The 17,579-nt window shown below is 38.4% G+C and overlaps 1 protein-coding gene across 2 annotated transcripts in view; it reads right to left on the minus strand.

Moving 5' to 3' along the window:
- Positions 1–14,401: 14,401 nt before the first annotated feature.
- Positions 14,402–17,579, minus strand: part of LOC109930469 (syntaxin binding protein 5L) — a 438,683-nt gene continuing 435,505 nt past the window's right edge. For both annotated transcript variants that reach the window (XM_048602948.1, XM_048602947.1), the window contains one exon: positions 14,402–14,443. In XM_048602948.1, coding sequence (XP_048458905.1) covers positions 14,402–14,443 — 42 coding nt within the window. The remainder of the gene's footprint in view (positions 14,444–17,579) is intronic.

Below are 17,579 nucleotides of genomic sequence, written 5' to 3' on the forward strand. Positions count from 1 at the left end.
GCTATTATGACTTGATGAAAAATTCCACCTCTACACCGTAAGTCTTGCTATAAAAACACTTGGAAAAAATTACAACTTATTCAATAAGGTTTGTTTGAATTTTTAACAATGTACTAACTTTACTATTACTGTTAAACATCGTCACTGGCCCCCAGAAGATAATTTTATATTTGTAGAATGTCAGATTGCCCCACAACGATAAAAAGAGAATTCAATTTTTGAAAACTTTGTTCTCAAGCCTTTTTATCTTTAGTTTACTGCTTATCTCACTATATTTGGACTACCTGAAGTTTTGAATTGAAAGCCAAAGGATTTTAAATGCTTTCAACTTCCTGATGTTAAAATGTTCACCTGTTTGTTGACATTGCTGCTGCTGGATGCAAAGACATTCCTTTGACTTGATGCTAGATTGAAATTGCCAACAGGAAATGGGAAATTCCTGCCCTGGATATTGCCAGGTTTTCAAGCTGTCTTCGAAGTCACTGGTCACTGGCAAATATTCTTGCTTTGCCACTGTCCACAAGTTCCAGGCAAATGCAAACTGAAATATGGTGCAATCCAATGTATTTTAAAATTTAAAAACTGGCTTATTTCAATGGTATATCTTGAGAAGGAAAATGCAAATCCTAGTAGGTTTTATCAAACTTCGGAAATAGATATGTGAGAATTGTTTAAAAGAAAAGAAAGGTTTGATTCAAGAGATATAACTATTTTTAAATAAAGCTGTTCCATCTGGCCATTATGTAGATAATTACTGTCAAACAGGGAAAGATCCATAGCTTAAATATTGACACACGTAGAGAGATTTTTGAAATAAACTATTGAATCACTAAAACCTTGTGTTGAAATGAGCTATAACAGAGGAGAGTTGCATGCAGTATCATTTTCATAGAATTCCTACAGTGTGGAAACAGGCCATTTGGCCCAACAAGTCCACACCACCCCTCCAAAGAGCATCCCACCCCAATTCATTCCCTGCATTTCTCCATGTCTAGATACACCTAACCTAAAGATCACTGGATTCTACAGGCAATTTAGCATTACCAATCCCCCTACCCTGCATATCTTTGGACTGTGTGAAGAAACCAGAGAAATCCATGCAGACACAGGGAGAACTTGCAAACTCCACACAGACAGTCGCCCGAGGATGGAATCGAACCTGGGTCCCCGGTGCTGTGAAGCAGCAGTGCTAACCACTGAACCACCATGCCAGAATTGGCAATTTTGATGAGTTCTGTTTGACTCTAATATGAAACAGCAGGATGCAAGGTTATATATACAATTCCCCAACATATAACTTTCAATTTCTTGGGGTGAGAAAAACTAGCAGGTTGGGAAACCTCGAATAAAAGATTACACTCATGACAATCTTGTACATTTGCTATCATTCAATTTTAGAGCCAAGTGCAGCTCTTAATTATGCTAATACAAATGGCAAGAAATAATGAAGACAACTTGTGTCACTTGCTCTATCTGTGCTAACGTATTGGGCAGCAGAAGATTAAAAACAAAGTGGTGAGAAATCATGCCAAATAGCTGATGTGTTGACATTGCCTCTGAATTTTCCAAATGGTTGCAGCTCTTGTTAGAAACACTTGGGGGCGTCATACACATGTGCAAATTGTGGTCCAGCAATTCAACAAAAAACCCATATTTTTTAACCCAACAATTCCTGCTCCCTACTCAATTAACTGTAGCTAAGTGGATCTTCAATTTCCGTCAGGGAAATTTGATGGAATATTTAAAGACAGTTGCTGAGGGTTTGAGACCTTATGGACTTTGGAGTCTTATTTAATCAGTTACCGCAGGTCATTTTGCCTGTTGTTCGAAGGTTTTTTAAAAAATTTTTATCATCTTTAAAACTCTAATGACCTTACTATTTAACATACTACTGCAGGCCCTTCACAAGTTGATAGCCTATTGATCTCCAACCTCTGGATCAGTGATCTGATTACTTGGGGACTGCATTTCATTCTGACAGTTTACCAACTTGATTATAATGAATTCTCATAATTCTTGCACCTATAGTCTACAAGGTATAGTCAAACGGCTCACTGTTAGCCATATAAAACCAGTTTTAAAAGCCAGCTTCACAAATGCACAGGCAGATGTCAGAGAGGAAGGAACTGCTTTAGGCCAGGGAATGAATTTTACAGTGGGACACTGTCCTTCTGGATTGAAAAGTTGGGTGGGAACTCCTGAATTTAATGACCTGAAAGTAGAACTTTTGATCCTCAGAGAAGAGCTGACAGCAGTAGCAAGTAGTGGCCAATGATAGGACCAGAGGCAGCCCTGAGAAGGTCACTGTCCTTGGTCTTAAGGTCTGGGATTTTGGTCAGGGAGGGATCAGGAACCACAGTGAAGGGAAGGAAGTCAGGTTTTAGAGGCTGGGGAATGAGGCACAAAATGGAGTTTCCATCTTTGGAGTGGCGTAGCTGTAATAGGCACAGGCACCAGCACCCCCTTTCAAAAGGAAAAGGGCCTCAGCCCTTTCTTTCCTACTTTTAGCCCAGGATGTTAAAGTTGCTGGGCTGGTCATATTCCTTGCACCTTGCCCAGCTGCACAATTAGACTGTGAAGTGGCCACCAATTGGTTACAGGTGGGTGGACGGTCTGCCCTAGCAGTAATATCATGTCTCAATATTTAAGACTTTGGTGGAGGGTTGTGAAATTCACCCCCATTGAATTAGATACCTGAAACAACTGAAAGCTGAAGCGTGCAGTCACCAATGTATTGACACTGCTGCAAATTCCTGCAACTTAAACTTTTAACAATTGCTTTAAAGCCACAAACATGGTTCATTAGGGTATTGATAAGCCTAAGTTCTGCATTTATTTTTAAAAATGGACTTGCTGAACCTGGGAGATTGAGGTATGATCTGTCGTGGCCTTTTTCAATATCCATCCAGCAGACATACCCAGCATCAAATCCTGGAGTTGGTCTATGCCAGCATTCACATTAAACAAAGCAAGTAGGGCGGTCACCTGCAACCCAGTCCTACTGAAATGTCTCTTTTTATTCCAATCCAGTAGTGTTAGCTTTCCGTATGAACAATGACAACTGATTGATTGATTTCTTTTCTATGTTCCCTTCTGCAGAAGACAGTTTAACCATGGACAGGTTTACTGCTGATAATTTTAATTCTTTGATAATGGGCAAAAGTAAAAACCAGGCCAAACCTTACAGGAAACCTTCTCAAAAGACAGGAACAATCATATTCACAACAATTTAACACTGCAACAATGGCTCTGCCTTGTGCTGCTGCAGCTAAATGCAGGCATGAGGCCAGTGTTAGGCATACACAAGCTTACTTCAATGGAGTGGTGAATGACATTGCCCCAACTGCCATTCACTTCTGATAGATGGAAAATATCTTCAATAATGCCAATATTCCCATTCACAAAGACTTGAAGAATCTCCCATGCAAGGGATTTAAATCATGCCAACTATCCAGGGAAACAACAGGTAACATTCATGCAGTTGGCATCAACCAGCTATTAGATGTTGGAATTATGGGACATATACAGCATTAAAAAAATTACTGAGCCAACATGACAGGCTTTAATCTCCCTTGAAGACAGTGGACAACGCTCAATTGAATTCAGAGAATTTGTAGCTACCTGGTCCATAAATAGAAGGTAAGGGACAACTCAAAATACAACTCTGACAATAAATTTCAGGCCATGAACACAACACAATACCATGAATTGAAAATGAATTCCATGTATTGAATTTCTGTCACAAATTGCACCTATAACACCATTATTTAATTACAGAACAGTTAAACAAATGTTGATAGATACACTTTGCTATAATGCTTTATATTCCAGGGGTAAAGTAAAGTATATTGTTTTGGGCAATGATCCTGATTATCAGCGACATGATAAATGTAATAAGTTGATCATCATTGTTGATGAGCAATTCTAATCTAACAAAAGTTGTAGCATGATTCAAAAGATTGATTGTTCACTTGCAAAAAACAAACATATGAATAACAGTCGATAGTGATCGATAACCATTCTTTCACTTGTACAAGGCATTCAAAACTCACTACCATGGGGCTTTCACATGCATGAAAGAATGCAGTTAACTAGGTGTCATCAGCAAGCTATTATCTAAGCCTTTGACAGTCAGTTAAATCATAAGAAAATGTGTTGGAGTTATAGGACATTGTAATAGAGTGCTTTTCTTACTGGTTGTCATTTAGGATACTATAACATTGGTTCATAGACCATTAAAAAGCTATGAAATGCTTTTAAGTAACCATGAACAGTACATGCCATTATCTGTGATTAAAATATAAAGATGAGTTCTTATTTTATTCATCCCTTCTAAGACCATGTCATTTAATCAGAGATTAAATGAAACAGCAAGCTACTGTAGATTGTACCACTTGTAGAATACTCTCCAATTATTGAGGGAAATAGAGGAATAGATTTGAAAAGGAATTACACAAAGGAACAAATGCTGTAGCGTAGTTATGATAGAGGACTTGGATTATATCTGGGTTATGACCTGAAAAGGAAGATGTGGGAGTCTACAGGGAGAAGACAGGTGCCTGACACACAGTGAATTGCTCCTTCAGAGAACTAGCAAAGATAACGGTTGAATGGCTCCTTCTCTGCTGACACTATTCTGTGCTTCTATCAATACTGTATAGGATGGAGATGAGAATAATTCCTGAGGTGTGTTTTAGAACTGGTGTTTTGGTGAATTAAGATCAAAATCTCTTTTAATTAGGAAGGAGGCGTTGCTGGATCTAGTGAATGAGTTCAGTAGGAGAACATTTCAGAGACCATAAGATGTAGCAGCAGAAATTAGGCCATTCAGCCCATCGAGTCTGCTCTGCCGTTCAATCATGGCTGATAAATTCCTCAACCCCATTCTCCTGTTTCTGTCCATAACCCTTGATCCCCTTGATAATCCAGAACCTATCTATCTCGGTCTTAAATGTACTCAATGACCTGGCCTCCTCAGCTTTCTGTGGCAGTGAATTCCATAGATTCACCACTCTCTGGCTGAAGAAATTTCTCCTTATCTCTGTTCTAAAAGGTCTTCCCTTCAATCTAAGGCTGTGCCCTCGGGTCCTAGTCTCTCCTACCAATGGAAGCGTCTTCCCAACATCCACTCTGTCCAGGCCATTCAGTATTATGTAAGTTTCAATTAGATCCCCCCTCATCCTTCTAAACTCCAATGAATATAGTCCCAGAGTCCTCAAACATTCCTCATATGTTAAGCTTTCCATTCCTGGGACCATTCTCATGAACCTCCTCTGAACCCGCTCCAGGGTCAGTACATCCTTCCTGAGATATGGGGCCCAAAACTGCACAGAATACTCCAAATGTGGCCTGACCAGAGCCTTATAAAGCCTTAGTAGTACATCCCTGCTTTTATATTCAAGTCGTCTCAAAATAAATGCCAACATTGCATTTGCCTTCCTGACTACTGACTCAACCTGCAAGTTTACCTTGAGAGAATCCTGGACTAGAACTCCCAATTTATGTTAGCAATAGACAAGGAAAAGGAGAATTCTAGAGAATATAAATCATTCCTGGGAGAGGTCTAATTTTGGATGAAAATGAATGCAGCCTAGGTGTGCTGGAATCAAAGATTGGACTACCCTTAAAGAGGAAATATTTCAGATACAGCTGAAATATCTTCCCTCAAGCAGAAAAAGTAAAATAAGCTAAGCTAGATTTGACAAACAGGCAGCTAGAAGAACACAGCAGGCCAGGCAGCATCTGGAGAAAAGGAGCAGTCAATGTTTTGGGTATTACCCTTCTTCAGGACTGGATGTGGGGAAAGGGGGTGCTGCAGATAAAGAGTGGGGTGGAGGTGGAATGGTGGTGATAGGTGGACACTGGTAGCTGGTTCTACATTGTTGGTTGATGGGAGGGATGAATCCAGTTGGTGACTGGAAGGGAGGATGAGGGGCTGAAAGGGGACCCAGGGGATGGGTGGGAAGGTTATTTGAAATTGGAAAACTCCATGTTGAGTCCTCTATGTTGTAGGGCGCCCAGGCGGAAGATAAGGTGTTGTTCCTCAAATTTGTGTTCCGAGTTACTGTGACACTGGAGGAGGCTGAGGATGGACACGTTGGAGGGGGATTGGGGTGGGGAGTCGAAATGGGCAGTAACTGGGAGGTTGGGTTGGCCATTACGGGCCAGGTGAAGATGTTCGGCGAAACAGTCACCTAGTCTATGTTTGGTCTCACTGATGTAGAGAAGACCACATCGGGAGCACTGGATGCAATAGACTAGGTTGGAGGAGATGCAGGTGAAGCTCTGTCTCACCTGGAAGGACTGTTTAGGGCCCTGGATGGAGGTGAGGGAGGTGGTGTGTGGGTAGGTGTTGCATCTTTTACAGTTACAGGGGAAGGTCCGGGTGGGTTGGAACTGGAGTTCCCTGGATGACAAAAATGATAGAAAGCAAGAAATAGAAGAAATAGAAGTAGATGCACATAACTGATGTCATGTTGTTAACTAGTGAGAATCAGACTTTATCTAGAATATTCAGAGAAGAAATGCAAGTAGTAGTAAGAGAAACAAAGAGCATGAGAAGAAACAGCTAACATAAAAGAAAATCCAGAAGTCTTGTGTAGGCTCAAATAATAAAAAAAAGTAGAAGGATTACTTAGGGACCAGGAAGAAGATTTAGGCCTGAAGGCAGAGGGCATGGCTAAAGTCCTGAATAAGTACTTTACATCTGTCTTTACCAAGGAAGATCACACAAGATGAACCAGTAATAAAAAAGGAGGCAGTTTAATCATTGGATGACTAAGCATTGATTATAAAAAAAGTCTGCTAGTATTTAAAGTTGGTAAATCACCAAGATTGCATAATATTCAGAAAATTCTGAGGTAAGCAAAAGGTAGAAATTACAGAGACACTAGTCACATTATTCCAATCCTCTGGATATGGAAGTGGTGCTGGAGGATTGGGGAGTTGCAAATGTAACACCCTTGTTCAGTAAAGGGTGCAAGGATAAGCCTAGCAACAACAGACAAGTCAGCTTTTGTGTCTAAAGCAGTTTATAGCATTGATAGACATCTTGAGATAAGCTTTACACATCAGGATATGAAGGACTGAAGGGCTCTTGCAGTACAGTGGTAGTGTCTCTATCTTTGAACCAGGAGGCCTGGGTTCAAGTCCCACCTGCTTCAGATGTGTATAATGACATCTCTGAACAGGTTGATTCAAAAATAGCTACAAACACCCATTGCTAGAAGAAACTAACCAATGTTCAGGTTGTTCAGTTGTATTTAAGTCATGTACTGGAATATTTCAGTAGCAATAATATGTACTTACGTTCAAGTATAGCCAGTGGCATTTTAAAGGAATCTCATGCATCTGAAATTAAATATGACTATTAAGTACCAAATAACAACGCATTCTGTTTAGCAAGACTGTGTGGACAGACTTCCCCATTTGGCATCAGAGACTTTGACCAATGGAGGTAGTGAATCTACCCAAGGCATCCCAGATTGTTCTGGTGGACACAACCACAACGTATAGCACATTAACCTTGCTAGTGGAAAAGCTTTTAGAAATTAGGGGCCTAATTTTTCAGTGGGAGGTGGGGAGGAATGCATTGTTTAAAACACAGCTGCACCACAGTAATATTACTCTGTGGCTGAACTTAATAAGCTGAGGGTCAACTGCTACCATTCTTGCCCTTGAGAACTGCCAACCAATCTAATTGCCCAGCAATTAGTGCAGTCCCAGTAGCCCAAGCGGAAGATTGAGGAGTATTGCAAGGAGGCCCATAAAAGATAGAGGATGGATAGAAGAGACAGGCAATTCAGGCTTTTATGGGCTGGGAGTGGGAGAGGATTTTGGAAGGCAGGTGTAGAGTTATGAATGAGGATGGTATGACTTTATGGAGGATGCCCCGATGTGCACAGGACACCCAACAAATTATATATTGCCTCTTCGTTCCCACTTTGCACCTCATATGGTGAGGAAATAAATGCCTCCTCACTCTTGCCCTCCTTACACTGCCCAGCATATTATGGCCTTAATAGACCCAAGGCCAGGTGGTCTTACTGGATGCCTTATCCATTGCATATTTTGAAGAATGCCCAAAAAGTGATAAGCTAACGCTTAAACATTTTTATGTGCTCTTAAGTAAAAACATGCCATACAGGAACCAAATGCTAGAATAATCAAGAGCCGAACTATAAGCCACTTGGACAAAATTGGATGAATGAAGGAAAACTATAGTGGATCTTTTCAATGGGGAAAGTTAAGAGTTTAAATAAGTTGATTGACTTTGCTCATCAGATAACAGGGAGGCTTGAAGGAGGTAATATGGTGCACACAGGCTTCCAAAAGTCATTTTAATAAGTGTCACAAAATGAGCTTGTCAGCGAAGTTAAAGCCCATGGAATAAAAGTGGTGGAATGAATAAGATATTAGATGATTGACAGGAAATAGAGTAATGGTGATGAGTTGTTTATCAGAATGGTGCAAGGTATACAAGATCATGTACATCTAAGTGTTGGTATTAGGACAACTGCTTTTTGATAACTATGAATGAGCTCTAACTTTGGAGTGCAGGTCACGATTTGAAAATTTGTAAGTGATACAAAACTTCAAAGTATTGTAAACTGCAAGAAGGATACTGCAAGAAAGATTTTAAGAGAACTCATCAAGCTGGTTGAAAAATTGAACATGTGCAAGATGAATTTTAATGCAGAGAATTGTAGAGTGGTACATTTGGTAGAAAGATGATGAAAGGCAATACAATTTTAAAGGGTGTTCAGGTGAAAAGAGACCTAGAGGTATATCGGTGAACCAATCATTGCAGGTGTCAAGGCAGACTGAGAAAACAGTTAGTTAAAAAAAATAGGATTTTGAGCTTTAAAAAATAGAGCCCGAGAGTGCAAAAGCAAGGAAATGATGTTGAATCTCTAAAAGATTAGGTTAAACCTCAACGGCAGTATTGTACCCATTTCTGTCACTCATTTTAGGAAGATGATGAAGGATTTAGAGGAAGAGTGCAAAAAAGACTTATGAGAATAGTTCCAGGAATGAAGGATTTCAGTTGCTTGTATCTAGTTATCAGTTCTCTTTAGAAAAGGCATGATCAAGAGAAGATTTGACATGCGAGTTCAAAATCACAAGGGTATGGATAGAGTAGATAGTGAAACACTGTAATCATTGGCAGAAGGATTAAAAACCAGAACACACTGATTTCAGGTGATTGGTAAAGAGATTTAAACATGAGAGAAAAGCGACAGTAAAATGATTATTCTATTCTATTCTATTTCACTCAGCAAGTGATTAGGTTCTGCTGGAGAATATGGTCTTGTTTAATCACAGTTTCCAAAGAGGTATTCAATTACTAATTGAAGAAGTCAAATTTTGGAGAAAAGGCAGGGAAATGAGACTAGTTGTTTGGACTTGTAGAGAGCCAGCATGGACACAATACGGCCAATAAACTCTTCATGTGCTATGACCATTCTACACTTACTATTGCATGGAGACAATACAAAATATCAAGAAATATTTATGGTTATCTTGTAAAACAAATGGATTTTGATTAAGAAAGGAAAATATAACTAAGAAAATCAAAACAACTAAGTTAAATTTCTTGGCTCAAAAGATTAATTCATTAATGTCCATTCTTCAATTTCTCGGAGACTAAATTAACAAAAAAGTATATGGTTATTTATTTGTGAAACATTTACATTAGAAGATATTGGTGCTAAATCTTACTAACTATGGACATTAGTAAGACTTTGCACCAATATCTTCTAACCATGGAGCTATTAAAAAGAGATTACAATTTTGTGATAATCTTTTTTTACATGTGAAATTAAATATAGAAAAGTAAATTACCAGGTTATTTTCTTATATAAAGATTGAGGCAATAATGGAAGAACAAATTAAAAGCATGATTTGATTTAGTTGATCATATTATCAATTATTCATTTTTTATCATCAATAATAAGTAGGGAGAAAAAGGTTGCAAAAAAAGACTCAGTTTGGTTAAACGAGCAACAGAGGTTTTTCTCACTTTTCAGACTAAATAGCAAACTTCACAATCTTTTATCCAAATACCTCCTAACATGTAAAGGAAAGAAAACTAACATTGTCTGTCACACTCCACAAGTTCACCTACAGGTGACTGCTTATAGTGTGGCATTACGAGACACTCCCTGGTCAACATTAACATATACTTTTAGCTGAAGGGGGCAAAAAGCCCTTGAAGTTGAAAATTTGGCACGTAACAAAAAACAAACAATTGATTTATAATGTTTGAACCTGATGCCTTTGGCATGCACACATTATTTTCAGTTTGCATCATCTTCTGCCTTCTTTGTAATCAGAAAACTGGTTATATCTGGGGCAGGAGTACAGCATATCTGAAATCTTTGGTGATTCACTCAAAAACACTTATTTGTCAAACTTTTTAAAAACTCCATACAATATTTTTATAAAAATACTACAAACACTGAAATAAAAATTCATAACTGAAATATACATTATTTGTTGATGTATTCTAGAATTAAGCATTTTTGAGAGTGTTAGAAACAATGACAGAAAGCATAAAGTATTATTCCTACAATGCTTAAGACCCCACACAGTTAATTTCTAATGTCAGAGATTTGAGGAAGAGTGGGGCAGGGAGAAGGAGGAAAGAAATAAAATTAAATTTCAAGTTAATGTTCAACAATTAAACAGAAAATACTGTAAATCCATCACAGGTCAGACCATCAGCCACAAATCAGAACTAAAGTTTCAGCTTGATTACCTTTCAGCAAGACTGTTACTGTTGATACCATTTGCCAACAAAGAGTTGAATGGTAAAATATGAAGGAATGGAAAGGTAACTCTAACGGAGATAGAAAAACAGAAAATGTTGGAAATACTCAGTAGACCAATCAATATGTGCAGAGAGAAACAGAGTTAACATTTATCTGAAACAATTGCATCGATTTTTGCAGAATTAGTCCATCCACAAATTATTCAAAATGCACCATGACCCTAGATTCAGAAGTCCTGCCCCCATTTATGCCTACAGGGGAATGGGATAATAAATGACTCATATGGAAGAAACTTGAATCCAGCAAATCATTTGAGGTCAGTATTGAATTCAAAACAGACCTCATGAGACTAGCTGGTTCTTTTGAGACCCTGTATAGGAATGATGGGTTAAATGGCCTCCTTCTGTACCGTAAAATTCAATGATTCATTTTCACTACAGCAACGTCTTATCTCAGTGTGGCAACTTTTTAAACAGTATATATAAAATGTTCATAAGAATCAGATAAGGTCTGTGAAGTTTTTATATTATAAATACACTAATTTCTGAAGAAAGGCCTACCTGTGTCCAAATTGGAAAATTGGTGACTGCAGTTACATTGGGCTTAAGTGATGTATTATAAATGAAGGGTTTAGGTACTTGAGGGAATTTAAATATATTGATTGGAATCTTATCAATGCAACTTTTTAAAAAATATACAGAGTGTATTGTAGCAGATACTTTTAACTTGATTTTATTCCATCTCAGCTTGCTTCCTGAGATCTGCTCATGGTGGATACTGGGCAAGTAGACACAGAAATTGTAGAGGTAAAGGGTGATGGTTGGGTAACATTGTTTGTCATGAATTGGTAGTAAAATGGTATGGGAACTACAAAGAGGTGATGAGGATGAGTGATAGTCATGTTAGTACAAGGGTTACACAAGATCATGGGGATGGACGGAAGAGCAGAGGTTGGTATGGAGAATATGGGGACCATGGATTGGACATGGGGATTGATCAGAGGTGAGGGTCAGAGGGGCCTAATATTCAAGCACACAACTGGGACAAGGGCCTTTTAACAAGCTTTTCCACCTTGAATGCAGATAGTTCTCTCTGTTTCTCTATCTACAGATACTGCCTGACATGAGTATTAACAGCATTTTTTGTTTTTATTTCAGATTTCCAGCATCGGCAATATTTTGCTTCTGGAGTAGTTATGACTGAAATTTGATTAACCAGCAGCATTGGTTAGACTGGGATTATAGGTTAAAAAAAAGTACCTCTATATTAGGAAAGTACGTTCCAATGTTCTAACACTACATCTGCTCTCCACACTATATGCTTTGAATACTCTAATACTCTGCAAGAAATTATAATTTATATGCTAGGGCACAATTTCTAACAAGTTTCATTTCACAATTAAAAGCAAACTGCAAAGACGGTCTTCTCCCAGAAGAGTGATAATGGGCGGTTCACAGAACATAGTCTTCCAACAATGAAATGATGTTGTTATATTGACCCTTCAATATCATTACAAGCACATAAAAATAAGACTGTTGAAGTTATGCTCATTAATAAAAGGTGTTTGTATTGCTGGTGGAAATGTTCATCTAAGAACTGGCTAAAATGGCTCAACATTCCTTCACTTGTAATTCTTAATTATTATTACAGAATTGAAATGATTGCTGTTTGCAGACCAAGTTCTAGAAATAAAGAGGTATAATACTATAATACATAGCTTCAATTGAAACACATGAACCACCATGATGTAAACTTTACAGTTGATGCACTGCAATGTCTTGGCTAGACATTTGTAACAGCCAACAAATAGGGCTCAACTGAGCACAGCCCAAACTTTCTACTTAAATACATGTCTGGGCTGTAATTTTCAAGATGTAGATCAAGTTGGAATGCATCATTTAATTATAGGTAAACAAAAATCCCCATATTCATGGCGGATAAATCATAACTCAGAAGGCATAATTTTTACAGTCAATCTTTTGACCCCAACTAACTGATGTTTTTACATATTTTCATGTAAATAAAATATTAAGATTAGGAAAATATCAAACGATGCCAGAAGCACCTGATTAAAAAAAAATATAGCCGCAATGTACCTTCCAACGCTTCAATCTCCAGGATGCATCATATTTCCGGGTTAATACTGGAAGGAATACTGATTGTATGAACTCTGTTAAAACTTGTCCTTTGCAAACGAAGTGACAGGTGGGGACTGTCCCATTCCAAAATGTGAAACTTAAGTTGATGGTTCATTCGATTGATATACTGGCAAGCAGTCAGAATTCTTGGCAGCAAAGTGACAAACTATTCCAATTATTACCATACCAATATTTACCTAGCAGTAATTAAAACAGAAAACGTTGGAAATATTCCAAGCTTTTTCTGTTTTTATTTTAGCTTTCCAACAGCTGTAAAATTTTGCTTTTGATTCTTTCATTAGTGTAATATTAGTCATAGCCATTAAAGTAGATAGTATTAGTTTCATTTTCGATATATGAGCAACATTTGTGGCATGCATGAAGCTATACTCATATTCTGATTTATTTAGATTTTGCATCTGTTTTTTCTTCTACTCACTCCATTTCCAAAAAAAAGATGGAAGTGAAATAAGTCACAGTATTACAGTAATTTAGCAGAGAAAAAAAAAATTGAGGGTACTACCAACCAAACCAAATGTAATCACAGCAAGATAACACAGAATGTTTAGGCACCCAAAGTGCATTGTTCAACTCCTAAAAAGTATATAATCTTCTGTAATCTGGATAATGATTACTTCTCACAGAAATGCATGCAGAATAAGATATTAGCAAGTTTGATTAGGTCCTCTGATTTTCACCAGTTTGCCTACGTTCTGGTAAAGAAAGAACTGCATCAGTTACATCATTAAACCTGGTCTGACTTCTGTTCAATTCTATTAATATCAACTGTTCAGCATATGCTTTTTATCAATGCCAGAACAATATGCTAATACCAAGCAGAATGTGACAAAGGGAATCTTTAATGCAAGTGAAAGATTCGTTGGCAGGTTATCTGTTATTTGACATAGTTACCAGTTTCCCAAACGATACTTTCAATCAACCATTCAAATCAGCCCACGAATTAGTCAACCCTCTATTGTAGTTCACATGCCCATTTGGGCTTTGCTATGCAGACTTAAAATAGAAGTATTTCTTATATTCTGCTTATGCTAGAAATTAATTCCCCCTCCCACCTACAATAACATGCTTTTGTTTTTCATCATAAGGGTGGTGTTTCTTCATGCAAAAATGTGTTGAAGTAGGTCTAGTTTTCTATAGGAGCCCCTACCGGTTACTTCTGGGTTTCCTTTCCCCATTCTGTGTTAAAAAGCTTTACTTAAACAAAATATGTCTACTTTTGCAGTTCAGCAAACTAGAAACATCAGATTCTAGGATTAATTCCTAGTAAAATGAAAGAATAAGACCTCATGTTTGAGCTAAAGTTTTAACAGATGTTGAATTTGTGGACTTGATTTATTTTTCCAATCATTTTTGAGAGTGGGGATTTGAGAAGAAAGGTCACTTCCTTTTCAGTAACCAGTGGAAGAAGACAATGTCCATTTCCTGAATGGCATTATTGAATTAATACATTGTTAAGAGCTCTTGAAGTCTTCAGAACTGATACCATTTCTTATCTCTGCATTTCAGCATCAACTGGAAAGGAGAAATGAAAATTCCAAGTGAGGGGCTATCAGAAACAATGCAATGACATAAACAGCCTCAGTAACATTGCACACAAAAACCTGGTTTCTGGTACAGAGAAGGTATAGATCATACCATAAACAGTGTTCAATTTCAAATGTTAATAACTTGAGAGAAATGAATTTCTGTTATTTGTCTGCCCAGATACATGAGGTTGAGCATACTACCTAATCTGAGCTGAATCAAGTCATTTCTTTCTTTGCTGGGCCAGTACGACTTTTGTAACACAACCCTAATGCAGAAACACCTATTGGCAGGAGCGTGTGACTGGAGGAAGACAGTCAACCAGAATCTAAAAATATCAAAGGCCTTCAGCCCCAGACGTCTCTTTCTCATCTGCTTACTGTGTGGAAAAACAACTTACTTTTCAGAAGTACCCAAAAACATTGCATCTAGTTATTTTTTAGATACTACAATTGAGTGGGGAATTAGGGATAATGCCCATTATTAATACAAGCTTATGTTTAAGCCTTGAGAAGTGGAGGATTAAGGAAATAAGGCAGGTCCCATTGTGACATCACTTCTATCTGATTAGTGTAACAACTTCCAGCTGTTGCAGGTGCGCTGCACTCACTGAAAATTTCCGGAAGTATTGGAGCAATACTCAGGATTGAACTTTTTGGAGGGCTGCCTCATTTTCCTCCAGTTTGGTTGAGGAAAAGAAACTCCCTAAGTGTAAAGGAAAGGACAATAATTTAAGGTATGACATCCAGGCTTGTAACGTGCTATTTCATCAGTGCCCCTTGCTCATACAGGGATATGGCACTGCCTTTATTTAGATTTTTGTATTGGCTGCATTTTAAGTTTCCCCAATTATTTTCTTTCATGCTGAGAGAAACTGTTAGTATGCAGCATAGCTAATGTGTTTACTTCTAATTATACCATATGATATTGACAAAAAGGGTATTAGAGGGATGTTACTTTCAAGAATATTCAACATATACTATGTATATAATTAGCCAGCTGTCATCAGTTTAATGCTGTTTCAACATGTGCCTGTTTTACTGTATAATCTATTCCTTTAGGTACAAGGATGTTTAACTAAGTATTGGAATTCATTTTTAGTGCTATGTTTTACTGTTAGTTACATTGAATTATTCAGTATTTTGAATGAAGCATTCAAGGAAAAACATTGAATTATATAATGAAGAATTTGTATTCCAGCAACATTTTAAAGATGTTACGTATTAATTGTAATATTAAGACCATAAGATGTAGGAGCAGAAGTAGGCCTTTCAGCCCATTGAGTCTGCTCTGTCATTCAATGAAATCGTGGAAGATCTAATAATTCTCAACTCCACTTTCCTGTTTCCCCATCACCTTTGATTACCTTACAAATTAAAAATCAGCTTGTTGATCTCTGTCATCAATAAACTAGCCTTTACCACAGAGGACTGGTGAGAATTTCACAGAATCACAGCCCTAAGAAGTGAAAGATCTCTTCAGATCTTTGTGGTCCCTTATTTCGAGGTTATGCCCTCTGGTCCTACAGTCTCCACAAAAGAAAACAACCTTTCCATGTCTACCCTGTCAAGTTCCCTAAAAATCTTATACGTTTTAATAAGATTGCCTCTCACTCTCCTACATTCCAATGAGTACAGGCCCAATCTACTCAACGTCTCCTCATAAGATACCTGATATCAACCTAATGAACCTTTTCAGGTCTTTCTCCAATGGCAGTATATCTTTCCTTAAGGTCTGGAATATCGTTGACTGAGTGTGTCTGCATATGTCACTGCATTGTCGCTGAGGATGCTCGCTCCTTATCAGTACGCAAGGGGCCCAAAATTATTCAGTATTCCAGCTGTGGTCTGATTACTGCCTGGTATAGTTTTAGCAAAACTTCCCTACTTTCATACTCCATTTCCTTTGAAATGGAGGCCAACATCCCATTTGTCTCTATCCACTGAACTTGGATGCAAGCTTTTTGTGATTTTTGGACAATCATGTAGATAATTGAAAAAATATATTTTTACTTGAAGGAAAATTGAGTTCTTTTAACAACCTTGCATTGGACCTCTGGGGGATTTGGTTGATGATTTCCAAATTAAGATTGAAATGTTGGTTGAGGAGTTCTTGGAAATGTTCTCTCCAGCAGGTGTTTATTGCCTTGAGCAGGTGTTTATTGCCTTGAGCAGTTTTTGTCAGTCTTTAGACCATGGTAGTTTAGACCATACCCCATCGTCTCGGTGGTGTTGATGAAATCTCGTGTCACTGGCATCTGCGAGCTGCTGGATTTCCACAGCCTTATCAATCTACCATTTGTTTTCGAGCCCCCTTACCCACTCCTGCACATCAGCCTTTGCTTTGGCATAGGCCCTTGTTTTGGCCTTGCAGTTATGTCAATCTGCCAGTCACAGAAGGCTGTCCTTTTTCCGGAGATGAGCTGTTCAATTTTACCACCATTCTCATCAAACAGTCCGGATGTTTCTGGACTTGTACTGGAGGGTGTTAGAGCAGGTACTGAGAATGGTTGATTTAAGCAGACTTCAGTGTTCTCCTATGTCCTCTGGGTATTTCCGAGATAGAGTTTTAGTAAGTGAGGCCAGTAGATGTCGCGTAGTGACCACGTCACCTAGGGTCTTGATGTTGAACCTTGACTGAGTCTGCTTCTTTTGAACCCTCCTCTTTCTGTGTAGTCTGATGGACATTGTAGAACAGATAAGGTGGTGATCAGTCTAGCAGTCATCTGAGCCGATCATAGCTTTGGTGACATTCATGTCCCGATGGTCCTTGCAGCAAAGAATGACATACTCAGTAAGGTTGAATCAGAGATAGTAGGAACTGCAGATGCTGGAGAATCCGAGACAACAAGGTGCAGGGCTGGATGAACACAGCAGGCCAAGCAGCATCATAGGAGCAGAGAGGCTGACGTTTCGGGCTTAGACCCTTCATCAGAAAAGGGGGAGGGGAAGGGGGTTTTGAAATAAATAGGGAGAGAGTGGGAGGCGGATAGAAGAGGGATGGAGGAGAGGATAGGTGGAGAGGAAACAAACAGGTCGAAGAGGCGGGGATGGAGCCAGGAAAGGTGAGTGTAGGTAGGGAGTTAGGAAGGGGATAGGTCAGTCCAGGGAGGACGGACAGGTCA

Source organism: Rhincodon typus, chromosome 11 (assembly GCF_021869965.1).
Source record: "Rhincodon typus isolate 14 chromosome 11, sRhiTyp1.1, whole genome shotgun sequence".
Classification (NCBI taxonomy): domain Eukaryota; kingdom Metazoa; phylum Chordata; class Chondrichthyes; order Orectolobiformes; family Rhincodontidae; genus Rhincodon; species Rhincodon typus.